At 35.2% G+C, this 23,757-nt stretch overlaps 3 protein-coding genes and 1 pseudogene across 3 annotated transcripts; 2 read left to right on the top strand and 2 right to left on the bottom strand.

The window, feature by feature from the left end:
* The first annotated feature begins 249 nt into the window (after positions 1 to 249).
* LOC126694872 (uncharacterized) lies at positions 250 to 895 on the top strand. Its single transcript, XM_050391390.1, has one exon. It carries the CDS (start codon positions 581 to 583, stop codon positions 824 to 826), a length of 246 nt encoding a protein of 81 aa, XP_050247347.1. The 5' UTR covers positions 250 to 580; the 3' UTR covers positions 827 to 895.
* A 1,655-nt stretch (positions 896 to 2,550) lies between these two features.
* Positions 2,551 to 3,569, top strand: LOC126694871 (uncharacterized; annotated as a pseudogene).
* LOC126694870 (F-box/kelch-repeat protein At3g06240-like) lies at positions 3,558 to 4,929 on the bottom strand. The gene has a single exon (XM_050391389.1). It carries the CDS (start codon positions 4,927 to 4,929, stop codon positions 3,781 to 3,783), a length of 1,149 nt encoding a protein of 382 aa, XP_050247346.1. The 3' UTR covers positions 3,558 to 3,780.
* Positions 4,930 to 19,506: 14,577 nt separating this feature from the next.
* Positions 19,507 to 20,983, bottom strand: LOC126694873 (F-box/kelch-repeat protein At3g06240-like). The gene has a single exon (XM_050391391.1). The coding sequence runs from the start codon at positions 20,951 to 20,953 to the stop codon at positions 19,763 to 19,765; it is 1,191 nt and encodes a 396-aa protein (XP_050247348.1). The 5' UTR covers positions 20,954 to 20,983; the 3' UTR covers positions 19,507 to 19,762.
* Positions 20,984 to 23,757: the final 2,774 nt, after the last annotated feature.

Consider the following 23,757-nt stretch of genomic DNA (forward strand, 5'->3'; position numbering starts at 1 on the left):
CTCCTCCACATGTGTTTGTACAAGATTGAATCCGATTGATACATCCTCAATAGTCAGTTTTATTCCCCTGGCACTATTAGCTTCTGACATATAGCATCTTCAGTTTTGTGCTTCTGCATATATCCAAATTCTGCTTGTGCTTATCATCTAGTCACAACCCACTTGTGCTTTCAAATTTTTTTTTTTTTTTTCCTTTCTTTTCTTATCTTATAAAACCACAAATTCCCCAAGTTGGCTTGTGTGTTTCTTGGCTAGTCTCTATCTTTCGCTTTCTCTCTCTGGCTAGGTTCAAAGGCAGAGCAATTCAGCTGCCACGGTAATTATTGGTTTTGATATTAGAAAACCAGGGGTCCCTTCCAAACTGCTGTTGGTTTTGCCATTAGTCTTGCACCACATCTCTTTCCGCACATCCCCATCTCTCTCATTATATAGGAAAGATCTCTTCGACACTTCAACACCATCAAAGCTAAATATCCCCTCTTTCCCTATAAAAAAAAAAAACAAAAAAACAAAAAAAAAAGTTCTAACTTCCCATTTCCAATTTGTTCACTTAGTTTCCAATTCAAAGTCAGGAAGAAATATGAGTTCAACAAGCAGAGCTTGGACAGTGGAGGCAATGAAAGACCAAGGGATTTGCAGGTGGGGCAATGCACTAGGGTCACTGCAACAGCATGCCAAGAACAGTGTGGGATCATATTCTCAGGCCAAGAAGCTCTCTACTCCGTCTTCTTCTGCTATATCTAAGAAGTATAAATGTGATAATACGAAAGAGTCAGAGGAGTCACTGAGAAAAGTAATGTATTTGAGCTGCTGGGGTCCTAATTGAGGCGCTCCTAATATTGTTTGTAAATATACTGCAATATTTTTTTTATTTAAATACACGGCCTACAACATATATCTTCTACTTTATGATGGGAATATGTATGAAATTCCCAAATCTGTGAGTTGCAAAAATAGAGAAAAAAAAAAAATCACACGCAAGACAATACTTACGTGGTTCGATAATTTTCCTACATCCACGGAGTTGCAACGATTTCACTCAAAAAACCCTAATATTGTTACAGTGTTCTACTAAAAGTAGTATTTAAACTCAGAAGTTTTGGAAATCTATCGAAATGATCTTGGACATTTTTTCAAACTGAGGTCAATTCTGCCAGAAAGTGCAAAGACTAAGGAGAATGTGGCATTAGTACAACTACAATGCAAGAAGTAAATTACCAACACCCTAATCACAACAAAGCAAGCTAAAGAACTAAGAAAGCGAAAGCAGAAATTCCTTATTACATTCGATTGCATTAAAAGTGGTAGATCACAATCAGAAAACACAAGAAAACAACAAAGACAACCTTCAACTATTGCTGAAAATTAGGCGAGACAAGGCTTTCTACACATTTGTATCTGCATAAAACATCTCCTGAATGCCATCCACCTCAAAATTCATGCACGTCCCATCCTTAGGATTACACAGAACCGGCTCCTTCTAATTTGTTTCCATCAAAATCTTGGAATTCTGCCACATAGTCACAAACACACCAGCCTGACCACATAACATAACACGGATCTTCGACTAAAATCTTAGTCCACTACTCTCCCACTCCGTGCTCCTTCATTACCCAAAAGGTCGACGCCCTGTACCCTCCACAAGATCCATCGAACAAAGGTGGTTTCAGGAACGGGCATGTTGTCCCTAAATGTGTCAGTTTCTAAATCTGTAGCACCAATGACGAACTCACCTCCACCACAAAGCTTGAATATCCATTGAACAGCTTCATTGAGAGGTATCCCTGAGCGGACTGAAGACCTCGCAACCTCAGATGTTATTAAGTTTTGAATTTAAATTCTCCTAACACTTTTCAATTAATAATATAACTACTTAATCTTTTTTATAACATAGTCAATCTTAAATAAGATTTTATCAAATAAAGAATGCCAAAGTGTGAGCAACATAAACAAAAAATAAATCCCCTAACACTTTTAAATTGATAATATGACGAATTTCCTTAAGCTTTCTTATAACATGGTCAATCTTAAATTAGATTTTATCAAATAAAGAACACCAAGGTGAGGCTCACCTGGTGAGCAACATGCCAAAATAAAAAAATAAAAATAAAAAAAGTTTGATTTCTTCAAAAATTAAGAGGGAGAGAAAAGTGTGCCTTTTCTTGTGGCTTGATTTTTTTTTTTTTTTTTTTTTTTTAAATTATAGAAATAGTCACTCTCTTTCTCTGGGCAAAGTTGGATTTCAGGTAATGAACTGTGAATTTCGATAATGAATTTGATTGAAAAACTATTTATTTTGATTTTGCTTTACTTGCTGGCAAAGGTGCTGCTCTTGCTTCAGCTATCAATGAATCAGTGCATTCTAATAATTCAGTGTGGTCCCTACCCACCACAGCTAGGCTGGCCTTGTCTTTTCAATTGCTGCATCAAATTCAACTTCACATACAGGTGAGGATGGGGATTCCAGCTGTAAATATGCTTACTTTCTTGGGCTACGTATTCCCATGCTTCTTGGGGATTCCTGTAAACACAATTAATTTGGTCCACAATTTTTATACGGTCAGGCATTTTATGCGATTCCATCAAACTGTTCGTGTTCATCCAAGTTACATCACATGCAAGGCTTTGATTACATGGCAAAATCCATTGAGAAGTAGCTCTTTAGTGTTTAAAATCGATCTTCGTACCCAAGAAGCTGAGTTCCATATATTGCTTTCCATATAGATTTACCCCGCAAGTATTTCGCATTGAGAAATTTCACCCATAGTTTTTTCTTCTTGTACAAGAACACTCCATCCTAATTTAGTAAGCAAGGCTATGTTTACATCTTTCATTCTTTGAAGGCCAAGTTCACCTGTACTTCTTGTTTGGCAAATGGTATCCCATGCCTTTGGATATAAAGTATATTATATTGTCCTGTTGCTGCCCCTTTTTCCCCACCAAAATTCTCTAAGGAGTGCATCTATCTTTGAACAAACTGTTTTTGGATACCCCGGGGAGGACATGAAGTATACACATGCAGCTATATATTTGATTAGGCATGTTCTGGAGGCTTGTGAGAGTAGACTTCGCCTCCGTCCTCATAAGTCGTACCTCTTTCCACACTTTGCCATATCTTCCTCATTACATAAGAAAGTGCTATTTGACAATTCAACACCTTCAAAGCTGTTCTCTTTCAGGCTTCTAAGTTCTAACTTTCTCATTTCCAATTTATGCAATTAGTTTCTAATTCAAAGTCGGGAAGAAATATGAGTTCAACAAGCAGAGATTGGACAGTGGCAGCAAGCCTTGGAGCAGTGGAGGCAATGAAAAACCAAGGGATTTGCAGGTGGAGCAATACACTAAGGTCACTGTAACAACATCCCAAGAAGAGTTTCAGATCATATTCTCAGGCCAAGAGGCTCTCTGCTCCATCTTCTTCTGCTATTTCTAAAATGTGATAATACGAAAATGTCCGAGGAATCGCTCAGAAAAGTTATGCAATTGAGCTGCTGGGGTCCTAATTGAACTCCTAAAAGTATTTGTAAATATACAGAATTTTCTTTAAACGATACACATGGTCTACAACATATTTCTTCTAGTATTTGAACCCAAAGTTTTGAAAGTCTATTGAAATATAATGAGAACGTGGAATTAGTACAATTACAATGTAAGAAGTAACCACATGTCACCAACAAACCCCAAATCTCAAGAAGCAAGCTAAAGAACTCTTAAGAATCAGCAGAAATACTTAATAACATTCAAAATCAGAAAACACAACAAAACAAACATAGACCACCTTCAAACTATTGCAGAAAATTTGGGCGAGACAAGGCTTTCCACATATGTATCTGCATAAAACCAAAACGGAATGTCGACTACCTCAAAATTCTTGCACGTCCCATCTTTTGGATTACACAGAACCAGCTCGTTCCCGTTCTCGTTCTCGTTCTCGTTCCTATCGATTGTCATCAAGATCTTGGATTTTTTCCACAAACACAACGGCTTCACCTCATAACACGGGTCCACGACCAAAATCTTAGTCCAAGAGTTTCCCACACCGTACTCCTTCATGACCCAAATATCTCGACGCCTTAGGCCAAAGACAAGATCCATCAAACAAAGGCACCCTTTCAAAGACCCAGTGCTGAAACCCGACACAGAAATTGCCGGTACCGGCATTTCTCGAAACGTATCGGTTTCTAAATCAAAGGCGGCGATGACGCACTCACCTCCGCCGCGACGCTTGAATACCCAGTGGAGAGCGCCGTTGAGATGAGTCCCACATGGGAGTGAGCCCTCCCATACCTCAGTTGACTTCTCGCAGTGGAAGCCCTCGACCAATTTCCACGTGCTGGTTTTCAGCGAAAACACAGCCACGAGAGGTGCGTTGACGGCCTTGACGAGCTTGTAATCGTCGATAGAGGGAGCGTAACCGAACCCATATGCCAAAATAGCGTGATCGAACCCGTCAGGAGTCGGGGCATCGGGTATTCGGGCAGACTCGTGGGTAGCCGGATTGAAAACGAAGAAGGTGTTGGGTTGAGACCTAAGGCAGAGGAGGCCGTTGCAAGAACCGATAATTGCAATCGCGAGTTGGTTGTTTTGGTCGAGAGGGAAATAATCGAGAGCGACGGCAACGACGTCGTTTTCGAAAGAGGTTTCGTGGTCAATGGAGTAGAGGGAATTGCCGAAGGCTAAGATGAGTCGCTTGAATTGGGCGCGGTGGAGGTGGGTTTTGACGAAATCGGGATGAGAGATGAGAGTGCGCCATGGCTTGGAGACGCACTTGAATCGGCAGAGAGACTTGACCGGCAGTCGGGACAGTATGTCTACGATGAGTTCACGCGGCAGGTTCGACATTTTCAGCTGCAGAGCAGCGTGCGTGTGAATGTGTGTATTTATGTTCTTAGCACTAATGCCACGAGCATAAATTAAAAGATTATCCATTCGTTTTTGTCCCATTTATTTTTGCTGAAATTAGAAATTAAAAATTGAAAATACTGTAACAAATAATTTTTAAATATGTGTATATTTATGTTCTTACCACAAATGCCACGAGCGTAAATTAAAAGATTATCAATTTGTTTGGGTACAATTTATTTTTGTTGAAATTGAAAACTGAAAATATTGTAGCAAAATAATTTTTAAATGTGTAAATAGTACCGTGAGACCCATTTTTAATATTTTTTTTTCGAATAAAGTGGCTGTGGGTCCTACAAACAGTACATAAATAGTGCTGCTACAGTGCGTGAATAGTATTATGAATAGTGATAAACAGTATTTTTTCTCAAAAAGCAGAAAACGCGTGAGGAAAAAAGAAAAAGAAAAAGAAAAAGAGGTTGAAAACATGAACGTGGAAACACAAATGCGGATCCAAACACTCACTATACATAAAAGAAAAGAAAAGGAAATGAAATATTAATTGAAGATTCTGTTATTGACAAATACATAAAAGTTTTACAACTTAAATTATAAAAAATTTAAATATATTAATAAAAAAAATAAAAACATACAAATATATTTCCTTCTATTAAAAAAATGAAAAGGAAAAAAGAAATTAATAAGAGATAAAATGAGAACAAAAAGAAGAGCTTCTATACAGTGGTAGCTTTCACTTCACATTGTGTCTTGGGTGGTCACATAACCATTCTAACTTGGAAAAAAATAATTATTATATATAAATTTTAAAAAATTCATGATTTTTTTATTCTTAAAAAAAAAATTGTCACCACCTAAATTCTTTTAGAGCTAACATAATTAAACTTTGGACAAAGTTTGGAAACAAATTTGATTGTAGTCTTGTAGACTAAGATAACAATTCCACTCAATTTTTTTTATTGTATGTGAATTTTGACAAATCCACTATTGGATTGCATTTTTTTTTCCTAATATTTTCTATACTTGCAAAATTTAAAGAAAATCAAAGATCAATATCTATGTTATCAATTAAATGTTTAAATTTTGAATTTTTGTAGTCTAAAATTATATATAAAAATTAAGTTTATGGATTGAATATTAAATAACATCCAATTAGTATGAAATTTGATATGTTTTAAGAACATAAAGAACATACAATTCAATGGTAAGATTTTCAAAATATGTAGCCATGTTAATTTGTTTAGTGAAAGTTGTAGCTTTAGGCTATAACTAAGTTTGTAGCTAGATTTTGTTCTTAAACTTTAGTTCTCTTAACAATATATCAGGTCTTGACAAACAAAAAAAAAGGCTCAAGACAAATTTTATTTAACTAAAATTTTGAAAGAGATGTAGTTCTTAGAATTGATAAAGAGACTATTATACAATGATTTCAAAATAAAAATAAAAAACACATTCCTAAGTGTGCGTTTGTTTGCACTTTTAGGAGCTAAAAATGCCCATATTACAAAAAACTAAAGAAAAATTGCGTTTGGCTCAGCCCAAAACGCAACTTTTTGATAAAAGTTGCGTTTTGGGTCCAAGCAAAAAATGCGTTCAAAATGCGCAATATTTATGGACCGCAGGAGATCCATAAATCAAAACGCGCATTCGCGTTTGAACTATTACCATTGGGCTGATGGTGAATTACGAAAATACCCATAAAAATTCCAGTTCTCTCACGCCTAAAGCCTCACGCCCCTCATCTCATCTCTCTGCTCTCCCTTTGCACGAAGCTCCTCTCATGCCTCCCATCTCAAGCATAATCAAAATACAAACTCAAAAACATAATCTTAAAATTAATCAAACCACAACAATAAAAGCAAAAAAATTCTTGCTCTCATAAAACTGATATAATTTAAACAACAAATCTAAAATCAAAACAACAACAATAGCAGATCAAGAACGGAAAAAAAAAAATTAGAACAACAATAAATGATCAAGAAAAAAAAAATAGAAGCCGATATGACCCCTGGTTGCATGCACTCCGCAATGAGGAGGAGGAGCAGCGGTGGCGGTGTGGTGGAGCAAAGACGATTTCTCCTCTCTCCATGTGTGTCTGTGTGTTTGAACTTTGAAGATAATGACACCAAAAAGGCAAGCAAGATTATGGAATCAAGTATCACAAAGAGAGCTAGGGAATTTATGGAATCAAGTAGGAAAAAAAAAAAAAGAGAAGAAAATGAGAGAGCTGGAGAGCTTCTGGAATCAAGTGGAAGTAAAGGAAAAAAAAAAAAAAAAAAGAATGAGGGAGCTTCTAGAAAGTGGAAGTAAAGAAAAATGCAAGAGAAAAAAAAAAAAAAAAAAAAAAAAAAAAAAAAAAAAAAGGAAGGAAAAGGAAACGTATGGATGAAAGAAAGGCAAAGAATTAGAAATTACAATTTAAAAATATTACCACAATATTTTCACAATATTTTCACAATAAATTTTAAGTAATTAGCTAATATTGGTGAGTAAAAATATAATTTCAGTAATGGGTTCAAATTAGAACTAGTAACAACTTTCCATATAAGATTTTGTTATGATTCTTGTGAAAGTATTGCAAAAAATATTGTGGATGTAACACTTTTGTTGAAAAATATAATTGCTGAGAATAAATAGAAAAAGAAAAAATAAATATTAAAAAAGAATAAATTTGATTACAAAATAAAAATTAAAAAAGTGGGTAGGAAAAAAATAAATGTCACTGTTGATTGTCCAAATAGTACAAAAATTTGTCTAACCCGCTGGAGATGCTCTTATATATACATTGTCCTTTTTGGTAATTTATCCCTCAAACTGCCACTTTTATAAGTGCTAGCCAAACACTCAGCTTTTTCAAAAAGCACTTTTTAACAACTTTTACCAAACATTCAACTTTTTGAAAATGCACTTTTTCATTATTCACTTGTTGAAAACTCCACTTTTTCATTATGCACTTTTACAAAAAGCTAAACCAAACTCACCCTAAAAGTAAATTGTAAGATTTTATGTATTTGTGTGTGTGTGTGTGTGAATATATAAAGTTATCTTTTTATTAAATTTTGTATAATTTAAATTTCTTGATAATCACATTAAAAAAATTTCCTAGAACCACCACTGCTACTATGATAGCAATGCCGAGGAAAGCAAAGTTGTTGGCTCCACTAAGGAGAACTCAGGGCCATAGTGTCTCTCTTGATATCATTTTTTAGGAAAAATGAAATCATAAATTATTTTTATAGAATGAGTTTAATAAGTTACAAATTTGAATAATTAGGAGTTCTTTTATTTTTTTTTGAAAGGGATTTTTGTTGAATATTTTGTTCATTTGTTGTTGTTTTTTGGATTAATTTTTATTGTTGTTATTTGATTTTTTATTTTTTGTTTAAGGGGGTTAAGGATTATGTTGGGGCCAAGTATTTATTTTTTTCATTTTTTATAAAAAATTTATGGTTGTTACCTCTGCCGTGCTCTCTGTGTTGCACTCTGGCAAATACTTGAAGAAGATGAACTATACATACATTGCTTTGATACCAAAGAAGAACAACCCACAACTCATCTCAGTGTATAGGCCAATCAATTTGGGTAATGTGGTATATAGGATAGTCTAGAAAGTCTTGGCTAATAGAATAAAAAATCTACTCCCACAGATCATCTCTGATTCTCAGAATGCCTTCATGCCAGATAGACTCATTACAGATAGTACAACTATTGCCTATGAGATGCTACACCAAATGCAGAATAGACGAAGAGAGAAAGTGGGTCACATGGCTATGAAGCTGGTCATTAGCGAAGCCTATGACCATTTGGAGTGGGATTTTCTCCAAAAGATAATGTTGAAGATTAGGCTATCAAAGCAATGGGTTAATTTAGCAATGGAATCAGTCATAACGCCAACCTATTCAGTATTCATTAATGGTGAACCAAAATGATTTATCTCTCTGTCCAGTGGGATTAGACAAGGTGACCCTCTCTTCTTGTATCTCTTTTTACTATGTGCTGAGGGATTATAATCATTGTTGCAAAAGGCTACAGAGACACACCAGATCAATGGGATTAGCTCCTATAAAGGTGGAGTTCAAATATTCGACTTACTCTTTGCAGATGATAGTCTCCTTTTATGTGAAGCTAAGACCACAAAATGCCAAAATTTGCTAAAAATTCTTGCACAATACGAAGAAGCCTCCGGTCAAGCTATAAATCAACAGAAGACATCTTTGTTTTTTAGCCATAATACACAACTAGAGGATAAGGAGGCAATCCAAGGCATGTTGGGGGCACAAATTATGACGGACTGTGAAAAATACTTGGGTTTGCCGATGGTTGAGGGTAAGTCTAGGGTGAGTACTTTCAAAGACATTCAAGAAAGGATATCTAACCGGGTTATGAGCTGGAAAGAGAAGTTTATCTCTAAGGCTGGGAGGGAAGTCCTTATTGTTGCCCAAGTGATTCCCACGTACTCCATGAGTATCTTTAAGATCCCGAAGACCATTTGTGATGGGATTAACTTGGTGTTGGCCAAGTATTGGTGGGGACAAAAGAAGAAGAAAAAATCATTGGATTAATTGGGGTAAGTTGTGCACTCTAAAAAATGGAGGAGGGATGGGTTTCCGCAATATCAATGCCTTCAACCTAGCAATGCTAGCAAAGCAAGCTTGGCGTCTACTTCATGGTACACATTCACTTTTCTATCGTGTGTATAAAGCTTGATATTTCCCCACAGGCTCTCTCATGGATGTGGAGTTAGGGGATAATCCATCATATCTTTGGCAAAGTTTACCCCAAGCTAGAAACCTCATTAGGGACGGCTCCGTGTGGCAAATTGGAGATGGAATCACTGTTGGTGTTGATAGCCATAAATGGCTACTCCGCCTCCCAAGTTTTTGATCTGGAGCAGACCGGTTTATGAAGGTGAGTGCTTTGTTTGACGCGGATTATCGACAATGGGATAGAGCAAAAATCCCAGCCATGTTCTACAACTCCACTAGGGACGATATTCTGAAGATCAACCTGGGTAATACTAACAGAAGAGACAAGCTTTGTTGGAATGAAAATAAGTGAAGAACGTTTTCAGTCAAGACAGCATATCAGGTGGCCCTCCGTTTGAGCAAACCTCCTTCAGATGAGCACTCTATGGCTAGCCAAGACAAACGCATGTGGAACAATGTGTGGACCTTAAACACCCCTCCTAAAGTTCAAATTTTCATTTGGCGAGCTTACTCTGATATTCTACCTACCTGAGCCAATCTCCTGTGATGCAAAGTCCAGATCGACCCGACGTGTACTTTCTGTGGGCAGAGTGACGAGACCACAAGCCATATTCTCTGGAGTGTTCTTTCGCGCGTAACGTTTGGGCACTTGCTCAGGGTAAACTTCAGAAGAGTTGTTCGGTAATGCCAAGCTTCTACTTCCTCACACACTCCATGATTGAGAGACTTTCCGCCAAAGAGTTGGAAAGCTGGGCAATGATTGCATGGTCCCTGTGGAACGCAAGAAACCGCTTCCATTTTGAGCAATGTCAAACCCAGCAATACCATATTTAAAGCCGCAACGTCCCTGCTTGAAGAATACCAACGTCTAGCTTTAGCCCGTCAAACTCACTGACTCTCAGTGGCCTTTCCTTGTACTTGTTTTAGTTTCTTTTATTTTGTTTTTGACGTCTAGCTTTAGGGTTGCATGCCACTGTGCTTGGCGTTTGTACAACCCTCTGGTTTATGAACTTTGTACTCTTTTTCTTATCTTTAATATAAATCTATCATTTCAGTCCCAAAAAAAAAAAAAAAAAAATTGTTGCCTGATAGTGTAGGGTACATTTTTTTACACCTAATATTATTTAAATAATACCTATTTATTTTTTAAATGTCACCGACAAATTATTGGGTATACTTAAATATTTGTTTTTACTATTATTATGCTAGCCCCACAACCATTCTTCTTTCCATTGCAAAATTGAGCTACAAATGTAAAACACTATAAGGCTCAATATTTTTGTAAAGCCTAAATTATTTATTAAGCCAGTTAAAATCTTATTCTTTCTAAAGCCTAAGAATTTTTATGCTTAGTTATATTTGAAAAGCCCATGATTCAAATACATGACAAAACAATTTTATCAATAGAATTCAAATCCATAATTAAAACCCATGATTCAAATACATGGCAAAATAATTTTATCAATGGAATTCAAATCCATAATTAAAGTCCATAATTCAAATAAGTGGCAAAACAATTTTATCAGTGGAATTCAAATCCAAGATCAAAGACCATGATTTAATCTCATGGAAAATTATTTATCAAAAAGCTCTGTTCCCACTGGCAACGTCAAAAAGTCTAGTTCTCACTGGTAATATCAAAAGCTCAATTTACGTTGACACTATTTTATTAAAAGCTAAAGATTATTAACACTTGGCAAAAATACTATGTCATAATTATTTCCCTTAAAAAATCCAATGATGAACAATGTTTCAATATTACTATAATCTATGGCAATCATCTTATGAGAGCTCATGGAAAGTTGTTTATCTTACAACTATGATATTTATCTTATACCATATTATAGACCCATGGTCACTATTCATATTACAACATTCATAATATTTATTTTCAAAACTCAAGGTAACTATTCATCCTACAAGCTTACCATTTAAATTATAACATGATTATCAGAAACCATAAACGTTACTTACGATATGGAATTCATCATTTCAAAAAAATAAGTAAATGTTATTTACAAAAGCATTTTGAAGTAATTAAGCTTATGATGTGATTTTAAATATTACAACTCATTGCCCAAATATCCATCAAAACCCAAAACATTTAGTAATAATAAGAGTACATGAGGGATGAAAACCCATGGCAATATGTGTCATTGATGTCCATTTTGTAGGTCCAAATATGTTATAAAAAGAGAACAAGCTCAAGAGGGAATGAACACAGCCCAGCTGAAAGTGTCCAGCCCACATGAGCAAGCCTAATCCTAAGAACTCTAGCAAGCACAGAGGACTGAAATAGATAACCAGCCCCCATCTTGTTCATCCTTGACCAAGGTCCAGTTAAAGGCCTCTACAAGAGAACCAAGCCTTTGAGAATGAACTAGGGGTTGTTCCATCAACTTTTTGTCACCCTCTGCCTAACGTGAACAATGCCCAAAGGTTGTGACATTAACTGAAATCTAATGGGTGATGGAATTTCATCATTTCCCTCAAGAATATATCTCCAGCAGAAAGGGAGTTGAAACCTAGTTACCCAAATCTCAACAAATCAATGCTATAAATGTCAAAAATGTTCAAGAAATGGTTCATGTACCAAGCCCATAAATCCTAAAGGGGAAAATTTGGGAACATGTGATTTGGAGGGCATAAAGGGATCTCCAGCAAAACCCTCTGAAATGGGCTTAAATTTTGACACCTAACTTGGGGTGTTGAATCCTACTTCCTAGGGTCAAAATCTTAATTGCAGCACTAGAATTCAATCTTGATAGCTGCCTTAAACCTATTGGTTAAACTTAGCTTTAGAAATCTTGTCATTTAATGCAAGATTACCCCAAATACTCACCATGTGTTATATTACCCAAAGAGGTAAATTAGCCCCAAAAGCAAATCTCCCTATAGACACTCAATTTTGCACCCATGATTTAATCAAGGAAAATGACTTGAATGACCATCTATGTACCCCAAAAATCATGATTGCATTACATGCATTAGTTTGTTATTGTATTACATGCATCAATTTGTCTTTGCATTACACACATTAATTCATTCATTGCATATCATAAACATGATTTTGAGATTCTAACGATCATAATGGTGTGTCTAATTTCCAAATTAGAACATCGGATCAAAAGATATCACATGATCAAATTGCACGATCAACATGCATTATGTCTAGGTAGAGTTGACCACACATGATTAATTTAAATTAATTCTGATCGGTTAAGCAATTAAAATTAATTAAATAAGTTTGTGATTAGTTGATAATTAGTGTTTAAAATAGGGATGCATGCATAGGAATAAAAGGGATGATTGGATAACAATAAAATTATGGATAATCTGAACTTTATCAAGATTTATTTTAGGGTAGTTATCTACAAGATAATTGTTTCTGAAAAAGCCTAAATTATCCCTAAAAGAGAAAAAAAAAATCATAAACTAAGGATGAAAACACGTCTAGGTGCGGGGACCAGATCAAAAAACCCTAGAAGGAGAGTCCAAAACACACTCAAACACGGAAGAACGTTCGGTGTCCAAGAGCCCATTTGGCACTTTTGGAGTGCCAAACGGCACTTTAAAAGGGCCAAATTTCCCCCTTTTGGACTTGGCCCAACACCCTTCGGGTGATGATAAGACGCATCCTTTTCGATCTTTTTGCAAAAGGATGAGTCCCAATTCGCGTTCTACACATCGGAGCTATTTTTTAGAGTCTTCTAGCTTCTACATAAATAGAGGCTAGGTCTCATAATTCAGCACCTTTATTTATGCTTTGAGAAGCATACGTTTTAAGACTCTCAAATTGCTGATATTTGTTGATCCTCTCTGAGATTTGCAGCTAAAATTAGGGTTTTTAGGTTTCAAAGATAACTAAATAAGTTTCTTTGAACTCTAAGACATCCTTTCAAAAACAAGGAGTGCTTATGCAAGAGGTTGTTTTCAATCACCCTATCTTTTTTATGCTTCTTTTTTATGTTGATGAATGTTTTTTTCCATAACATGAATGGTTCATCATTGTTTTGTTTAAAGCATGATTGTTTTTTTTTTTTAATGTAACTGTTATAATCACTTTCTTGAATGCCAATAATCTGCATGTGAACAACTCTTTTTCTTAAAATAAAAACAAATCCGCATCTTCATTAGATGTGGATCTGACTTTTTCTTAAAATAAAAATAGATCTGCATCTTCATTAGATGTGGATCTGACTTTTTCTTAAAATAAAAACAAATCTACATCTTTATCAGATGTAGATCTGACTTTTTCTTAAAATAAAAACATCTGCATCTTTCTTAGATGTAGATCTGAATTTTTCTCAATAAATTTAAAAAAAAAAAAAAAAAAAAAAAAAAAAAAAAAAAAGCTGATTTGTATCTTTTTTAGATACAGAACTGATTTTTCTTAAGCATATGCAGATTTTTGAAATAAAGAAAAAGATTAAACATGATTGTGTTTGTGTTTGTTTCATTTAATTCATGCTGCATAAATTTAAATTATGAGTGAAACTCTCTTCTTAAACAATATTTTTCTTTTCTTTTTTTAACATATAAAAAAAAAAAAAAAACAAATCTGATACTTTTTCAAATCAAAAGACTTTGTTTTATATAATAAAAAATAGATTTGAATTTGTGCTAAAACAAAAGGGCCTAACACAAGGTATACTTAAACAGTCTCGTTCTAGCGGAGGTTTATGAAGTAGAATGCTACCACATTGTCCGTCTATTGTCTTCCACGGCCAAAATGAGCTTTTACCCCTTTCTCACAAATTTTTCAGCAAAATGCCCCATGTCTAAAACTAATTAGGGAAATGCCCCTATTTTGAAACTTGATTTTCTAAAAATCGAGTTCCAAATGTAAAACTCGATTTTTGGAACATCAAGTTATAGTGAACGTGGACTTAGGAAATTTTTTTTTTTTTTTTTTGGAACTCAAGTTCCACTTCAATTTTTTCAAGGAACTCGAGTTCCATGAACTCATGTACTTCACATGGAACTCGAGTTCCAAAAAAAAATTAAAAAATAAAAATAATAATTAAATTAAATTTTTAAGTTCGCTATAACTCGATTGTCTAAAAATAGAGTTTTAAATTGAAATTCGATTTTTAGAAAATCAAGTTTCAAAACATAGGCATTTCCCTCATTAGTTTCAAATATAGGACATTTTGCTGAAAAGTTTTGACAAAATGGACAAATGCCCATTTTCTCCCTATCTTCCACATCAATAGAAATAAAAGAGGTTATTTTTTATGCAGCCATGGGGGAGGAGAGAGTATGCTTATCAGTTATCAGTACCGAATAAAAATTGTGCTCTGATCCTAACTGGGCTATCAAACATATTTGTTGAATGTTGATTAATGGAACTAAATTGATTTTAACTTTCTTCACTGATTGGATGTTAAATCGTACTTTTAGGAAGGCTAATTTTGTTGCCCTTAATTTAGGAAAGTGAGCTCTTTTGTATAAGGAGGGGGAAGTTCTCATATCATCCGAGCATGATTTTTGTGCCTAGGAAAGAAGCGGTGGTGTTTGACCTCAAAACTATATAAAGGGAAAACAGAAATTCCAATATACATTCAATTGCATTGCATTAAAGTTGATTTCAATTAGAAAACATGGTAAAACACCAAAATCACCTTCAAAAATTCTTAAATGATATACATGGCCTTCACCAACCATATATCTCCTCTTTAATTTATAGCATCAGGTTATGTTCTATTAAAAGAAGTATTTGGCCTCAAAAAAGTCTTGGAAGTCTATATTGAAATATCTTGGTCATTTTCTCATAACTGAGGCTGACATTGCACTTTCAAGTCAATTCTGCCTCAAAATGCAAAGACCAATGAGAATGTGGTATTGGTACGAGCAAAATGTAAGAAGTAACACCGTAATCAGAAAAAGCAAGTTAAAGGAATATAAGAAGGGAAAGCAGAAATTCCTAATTACATTCAATTGTATTAGGATTGTTTGGTTGGAGGGAGGGGTGAAAAGGTGAGAGGATAAAAAATGGAAAGGAAATAAAAAAGTGAGAAGATAGAAAAAATTTTAGTTTTCTCTCATAGGTGTTTGGTTTTTTTTTTGAGAAAGCATAGGTGTTTGGTTGGAGAGATGAAAAGTGGAGTGATAGTTCGAAAACTTTTTTATTTGGTTGAGAAGAATTATGAGAGGATATAAAATAGAGTTTGTATAAATTTACTATTATGTCCCTATTCGATAAAACAAAAAATAACACATTATATTTTTATTAGAAAATTATGTATGAATGAGCATTTCATGCAATTAAAAAAAAAAATATATATATATATATATATATATATATATATATATATAAGCACAAGAAGTTCAACAGCCCTCTCAAAAAACCAAAAAAGAAAAAGAAAAAGAAAAATGGTTGAGAAAAGAAATTAACACAAAAAAAGGGGAAAAAAATGATAATATCAGAAAAGACAAAAATAGCAAAGGATGAGCACATTAAAAAATAAATAAAAGAATGATAAGATCTGAAAAGATGAAAAACCAAAGACGAAAAATACATACGTTTATAAAAAAAAAAAAAAAAATTGAACTTGCTGGACAATTTCGTCCAAACCTCGACTTCCCATTTTCTTCTGTGTTTTCTCCCCAATTTGGGGGGATTGATTTTTGGTGGGCCTAGAAAGAAAACTGTTGGACTCTACCATTTTCTCTCCTCCTTTTCACTTTCAACCAAACACACTTCTCCCCCATTTTCTCTCCTATTTTCTCTTCTTCTTCTTTTTTTTTTTTTTTTTCTCCTTCTTATTTCACCTCCAACCAAACACACCCTTAAAATAGATCACAACCAGAAAACACAACAAAACAACATAGAATACCTTCAAACAGAAGTCTTCAATACTATTGCTGAAAATTGGGCTACACAAGATCACTAGTATTATACTACAATACTATTAGTACAACTACAATGCAAGGAGTAACACTGCAACATATGCAATCACAAGAAGCAAGCAAAAGAACTATAAACAGAAAACTATTGGGGTTAAGTGGAGCAAGCTTGGGATGGGGTAGGTCAAACTAAATACTGATGGCTCATAGTTGGGCAACCCAGGGCGTGCTAGTGGAGGGGGCCTCATTCAAGACTCCAATGGACAGTGGATCAAAAGCTTTTGCCATAACATAGGGTTGTCCTCGAGTGTTGAGGCATTGCCCTGGGCCTTAAGGGATGGGCTTTCTTTATGCATTGATCTCAATTTTTTGGCAGTAGAGATTGAAATTGATGCTAGAGTTGTATACGATTGGATTTCTAATGAGCATGCTTGTAAGTTACTCCATGCCTCTCTCATTATGTATTGCAGGACCCTCATCAAACAAATACGCCAAGTGCAAATGAAGCATTGCTATCGTGAAGCAAACCAATGTGCTGATGCGATGGCTAGAAAGGACCCGACTATTACCCTTGATTTTGTTATTTTTGATAGTCCGCCTGTGGACATGTGCACATCTCCATGCTTTTATTTTATGGCAATATGGCCATGTATTATGGGAGGACTTGTCCTCAAACAGCTGCTGTCAATTTGATTTAGTCTTGATATAATATTCTCTTTTACCACAAAAAAAAAAAAAAAAAAAAAAAAAAAAAAAAAAAAAAAAAAACCTATATACAGGGAAAGCAAAAGTTCCTAATTACATTCAATTCAACTGCATTAAAGTAGACTACATTCAGAAAACACAAGAAAACAACAAAGATCATCTTCAAATTGTTATAGAAATAAAACGTCTTCAAAACCGTCCTACTATTCACTCTAAAAATTGGGCAAGACAAGGTTTTCCAAATATAAATCCGCATAAACCAACAAATTCAGAATGCCATCAAAACCATCCTAATAGCCTCCTGATCCTTGTCCATCAAAATCTTGAAAATTTTCCCCAAACACAATGGCTTCAATACCATAAACCGGTCCGCAACAATGAAGATTAGAGAGGCTGATGTAATTTAGCTGCAACTACTACAGCATTTTCTCTTCATTTTGGGAAGATTTTCTGAAGATGATATATAGACTTTTGGGTTGCCCCCCAATCCCCTCCCAATATAAAATCCTGGTTCCATTCCTAGGCAAAGGCAAGTGACATTTTGGCCATTGATAATGGGTATGATGCCTAGTAGCGTGTGCATGTCTGTTGTGTGGCAGCAGGTGAGTTTGGAACATGAGCGAAGAATCCACAATCCTCAAGCCCATCTATATTGAGTGAAAAAGTATGGGTTTGTCTCTCTGAAGGGAACTTGGAAATGGTGTAAAGAACCAACAACCCTGAATCTCAAAATGAAAACATTTGCTAAAAATTACTTTCTTTTGTGTAACAATATTCAAGCCCATCTCTATATTTCTAACTGAATCTTATTTCCTATAATGTTTTCTTCTCCACTTTACTCATGTTTTTTGAAGATAAAACGGCAGAATTTTACAAAACAGAAACTATAAATTTGGAGCAAAAGCTCCATACAAGGGAGTCTCCTCCAACCAAATCCGACTAAAACACCATCTCAAATGTATAAGCCCAGAGCTAGATCAGCAACCATAACTTCCTCTTCCCCTATCAAACAAGCATAGTGTCTATATGCAAAATATCCACACTTTACCATGTTGGTAGTTCATTACTGCTCAGTTTCAACTGCAATAATATTAGCGCTCCCTAGGAAGATTTCTCCATAGTATAATATTTAGTTCCATAGTAACAGGTTGGGAATGCAGATTGTGCATCGTACAAACTTCCCACATGTGCCTAGATTGTTTTGAATTTATAAAAAAAAATAATAAATAAATAAATGCAGAGAACTCATTAAATGATGGTTTGGGAATTGGGAAGGCAAAATATAGAAAATTAACCTAAACCTGTTTCAGACATTTATATATCTCCAAGACTTCTAGCAATAAACCAAAAAAAAAAAAAAGGAGGATTCACGCTTCCAACCCCAGGTACTTGAAAGTTCAAAACTAAAAATGACATCATAGATAAATATAATGATAGATCTACTGCATATAAATGGTGGAAGACATTTAGATTTGGAACATGAGAGAACAACCCACAATCCTTTCTTGGCGATGGCTGTGCAAAAGGGGACACTGTATTCAGCAGGCTTGTTATGACTTGTGGCTAAGATACTGTTTTTTAAAGTTGACTATCATTTATGTTTAAATTGTAGATGAGTTGTATCACGAGTTTCGATTGTATTCTGTGTTTCTTTCTTACTGCCCTGTTCTGGGATGAGCAAAACTTCTTGTAACACAGTAACAGTAGTGGAAATGCAGCAAATGATAAGCTGCATCATGGTTTTTTTTTTTTTTTTTAATCTTTTAATCATTTACTATATTTTTTTTTGATAGGTATCTTTTAATCATTTACTATATCTTTTACATATAGGCTTTATTATTTATTAAGGAACTTCAAGGATCTCTCACAAGAGAATCTAACATGAACAATGAACTTATGATGGAATCCCCACAAGATGAAGTATATACCCAATACAAATGGAACCCATTGTTAGTAAAACACAACAGGGTGGTCACTTCACCATAGAAGAAGACATTGTCATCATATAGGCATGGCTCAATAATTCCACACATGCATTGCGAGTGAATGAGCAAAAACACAAAACATATTGGAAGTGAGTTTGGGAGTACTTCCATAAAGTGAATACATTTGTTCCTGACCATACTATGAGCTCTCTAACGAATCACTAATCAACAATGCAACTTGGCACCAATATATTTGAGGGTTGAGTTGAGACATCTAAGTGGTGTGAGTGAGCAAGACAAGATATTTGTAAGTGGTGTCAACGAATCAATGGCTTGTTTTAATTATAGCATGTGCAGATTGTAATGAAATTGGGGCTCATACCGATTCAGTCGTTTTGGGGATGGAACATTTAGCGGTTCACCCCTTAACCAAAATGGAATAATATATCAAACACATAAAATATTGAAATTATAAATTTACTAATAAGTTTAGCATAAGTTAATTTAAATTACAACGAAGGTCAGAGAAGCTGATGTAACTTAGTCGCTGCAACTACTACAACATTATCAAATTCAAACTGCAAACTCATAATCAGAAACACAAACAAAACAACTCAAAATTACTTTTCTTTTTGGCGATAACTGGCAAGGTCACAAGGCTTTCTAAGACATTATCACAGTATAACATATTATCAAATTCAAACTGCAAACTCATAATCAGAAACACAAGCAAAACGATTCAAGATTACTTTTCTTTTTTGTGATAACTGGCACAGTCACAAGGCTTTCCACATATGAATCCGCATAAAACCTATCCGGAATGCCAGCCACTTCAAAATTCTTGCATGTACCATCCTTGGGATCAAACAGAACCAACTCCTTCTTGTCCTTGGCGATCAAAATCTTGGAATTCTTCCACAAACACAACGGCTTTGCCACAAGAAACGGGTCTTCAACCAAAATCTTGGTCCAAGACGCTGCCACTCCATACTCCTTCATAACCCAGAAATATCCACGCCTTAGACCATCCTCACGATGCATCAAACATAGACTCCCATTCACAACCCCTGTGCTAAAACCCGACACGGCGGTTTCGGGCACCTGCATGAACCCCCTCTTATCGGTTTCCAAATTGAAAACGCCAATGATGCACTTGCCTCCAGTACTGTGAAGTTTGAAGACCCAATGGAGAGAACCATTGAGAGATGTCGCAGGTGGAAGTGGGTCCTTCTCGCCCTGAATTGGATTCCGGTAAAAATGGCCAGGCCTTGTTCGGTTCTCCGGATCCTGGTAAAGAAAGCCACTCCTCGTATTCCAGTCACGGTCTCTCAGAGAAAACACACCAATGGCAGGCGAGGGCGCGGCCTTGACGAGCTTGTAATCGTCAATGGAGGGCGCGTAACCGAACCCGTAACCAATGGCAGCAGACGAGCCTCCAAACCCGATTGAAGCGTAGGGTAATCGGGTGGACTGGTGGGTCGTCGGGTTGAATATGAAGAAGATGTCGGGTTGAGTCATAATGCAGACTAGGCCATTGCAAGACCCGATAATCTGAACCGCGTGGGGTTGAGGTTTTGGGTTTTGGGTTTGGTCGCGAGGGTAGTGGAGATCGACTGCGGCTGCGAGGTCGTCGGTTTCGTGATCGATGGAGTAGAGGGAGTTGGCGGAGGATAGGAGGATTCGGCGGAATTGGGCTTGGTGGAGATGGGTTTTGACGAAATCGGGATGAGATATGAGAGTGCGCCATGGCTTGGAGACGCACTTGAATCGAGAAAGAGACTTCACGGGAAGGTGTGGCAGTATGTCTGCGATGAGTTCCGGCGGCAGGTTCGAATTCGACATTTTGCTTTCTTCCTTCAACTGAGAATAGGTGTTGAGTCGTGTGATCATTGATCTGATGATACTCATATATAGGTGTGAGTCGTGTAACCCTTAAACCCTTAAACCCTAAAACCCATTAAAAAATAAACCCACCCACGCCCTACCCTAAAACCCTTTATAATTTTTAATTTTTTTTATATAAAAAATATATATATCGTCCTATAAAGTTTTTTTTTTTTTTTTTTTTTTTTTTTTTACGAGAACCTCCTCTAAAGCTATATCTTAGACCACTTGAGTGTATAATAGAAAAATGAATGTTTACCCAATTTTGTTTAAAAATAACCCACATTGTATGATTATGTAAATTTATAAGTTTGTTATAATAATCGTATTAACTAAATTCATTATTTTGTATTTAGTTTTTTATTATTTCTTTACATATCTCAAGGATGAAAAAAAAAAAAAAAAGAATAGATGATGATTTTTTTTTTAAAAATTTTAACCTATAGTGCCCGCTCTTAATCATATTTTTTATCATCATCATATCAAAACACCAATTGGTTTTTGGTGTAGGTAGTGATTAAATGTTAGATCTGTTATTCAACCATCAATGACTTGACCAATTGAGCTAATTGGAACTTACAATAGATGATGATTGTTGTATGTGAAGAAAGATAAACAATTAAGAAAATTTTATATTTTAATGAAATGTTATGTAAAATATATAGTCTATAGGAATTTTGAAAAGTGAATATGTAAAAATAGAAAAAGTAAAAGATAAGAATTTTTGTACAAACTAATGCAAATGCTCTTAGGTTTTTTTTTTTTTTACAAAGGTTATCTTTTTCTTTTTCTTTTTTTTATCAAATATTACAACACTATAATAGTTAGGAATTGGATTTTTTTAAAAAGGAAAATTGTTAACTTTATTATGACATAAAAGCATAAATTACATTTTGAAAAAGAGTTAATTTGTTCAAAAAAAAATAAGAATTCTCTTATATCTAAGTAATGAAATCGTCAATACTTAATGTGTATGTTTTGCTAACAAATGAGCTGGCGAGATCAAAAAAAAAAAAAAAAAAAAAAACAGCCCCATTATCTATCAAGATGAGAAAAATCAACTCTATGAAACTCGTGAATGAAGGAGCGTGCGCCATATATCACCTATGCACCTAAGGATGGTGGAGGAGTTTGCCATAACAATGCATATTTGGGCATTACAAATAATTACAATATGTTCGGACCCATTCTTGATTCTCCCATTATTTTTAGAAAGGATAAAGGATCCCTGAGTCACTAGGTATCTTAAGTCTTAACCCAATTTTATTCACAGCTAGTCTTCTGATAACCAAGCAATTGATCAAGTGGCTGAGATTTGAAGTTTTCAAGTTCCTCTTTTAGTTTTCTCATGTAGGGAGGCATTTTCTTCCTTATATTTTTTAGTCAAGCTTTTTGCTACATCAGCTTTAGCCAAGAGCATTCACATCAAGGGTTTTAAAAAATTTAGCATCTCAAAAAGCCATTTTATAACATTTAACATCTCATTTTATAATACACTCAACATCAAAACCTCTATTTTTTTTACAACTTCATTTAAATATTATTTCTTTATTATTTTTTATTCCTTTTTTGTTTTTATTTTTTTCATCCTCTCTCCCTCTTGGTCTCACTGTCTCTCTCTCCCTCTCTGTCTCTCTCTCTTTCTCAACCCAGCAATCCTACCCACTGCTAGCCACCAGCCACCACAATTCCAACGACCACCACAACGATCAGAGACCCACACCGATCAACTCGATGATCCACGCCAAACTCCTAGCCAATACCCACGCCGATCTCCCCTCAACGCCAATGCCCACGCTGGTCAAAGACCCACAAACCCACCAAGTTACAAAATCAAATCACCCCGCTGAAATCAAAACACATAATCCAGACCCATGAAATCAAACCATAGAACCCAGACCCACAAAATCAAATCACCCCGCCGGACCACAACCATCGACAAACCACAACCAAGTGTACACACATATTTTAGATTATGTTGTCAACTGATATTTTCCAATTCAAAATTTTAACACAATTTTATATAGAGGGTTGAATTTAAGTATTAAAAATACTCACTTTATATAGAAGAACTTCTTGGAATTAGAGTTTTCTTTCCAATGGGGTGGGGAGCGTTATAAGTTTGAACTTTAGCTTGATTAGTTAAAACTAGGGTGGTGCTTCTTTTATTGAAGGCATGGTTGCTTAGAGTCTATTTAGTTGGAAAGATGGAAATGTGGGAGGATAGAAAATAGTGGGAGGATGGAAAAGTGAAAAGATAAAAAAGATTTAGTTTTCCTTCGAAGTGTGTTTGGTTAGAGAGATAAAAAAGTTGTGGGATAGAAATCTTTTTTGTTTTGTTGCGGAGATAAGTGAGAGTATAAAAAATGAAGTTTATATAAATTTATTATTATGTCCTTAGACATGTTTGATTGTTTCACATGGTTGCTTGTGGCTGTGCAAACGAAACCAAAGAGAAGCAAGGCCAAGGAGAGAGATAGACTCATTAAATTGTGGAAATATGGTAATTGGACAGGCAACAAGCTTTTCATGCTTGTTTTCTCTCCAATTTGGAGAAATGGATTTTTTGTGGGCCTAGGTGGAAAATGCCCATGCCCTACCAAAAAATTTCCTCATCTTCTCTCCTTACCAAAATAACACCCACTTCTATTTTCTCTCATTTATTTTCAATCCACCCTATTTCACCTCCAACCAAACATAGCCTTAGTTTCTTCTTCATATTTATATATTTTCAAATAAATGTATTAAGGTCTCCTGCAACATTGTAAATTTGGCTTCGTCTTTTTGCAAAAGTAAAAACTTGATCTTCTTTAAAGCTATATATCAAT

Source organism: Quercus robur, chromosome 8, assembly GCF_932294415.1.
Source record: "Quercus robur chromosome 8, dhQueRobu3.1, whole genome shotgun sequence".
Taxonomy (NCBI): domain Eukaryota; kingdom Viridiplantae; phylum Streptophyta; class Magnoliopsida; order Fagales; family Fagaceae; genus Quercus; species Quercus robur.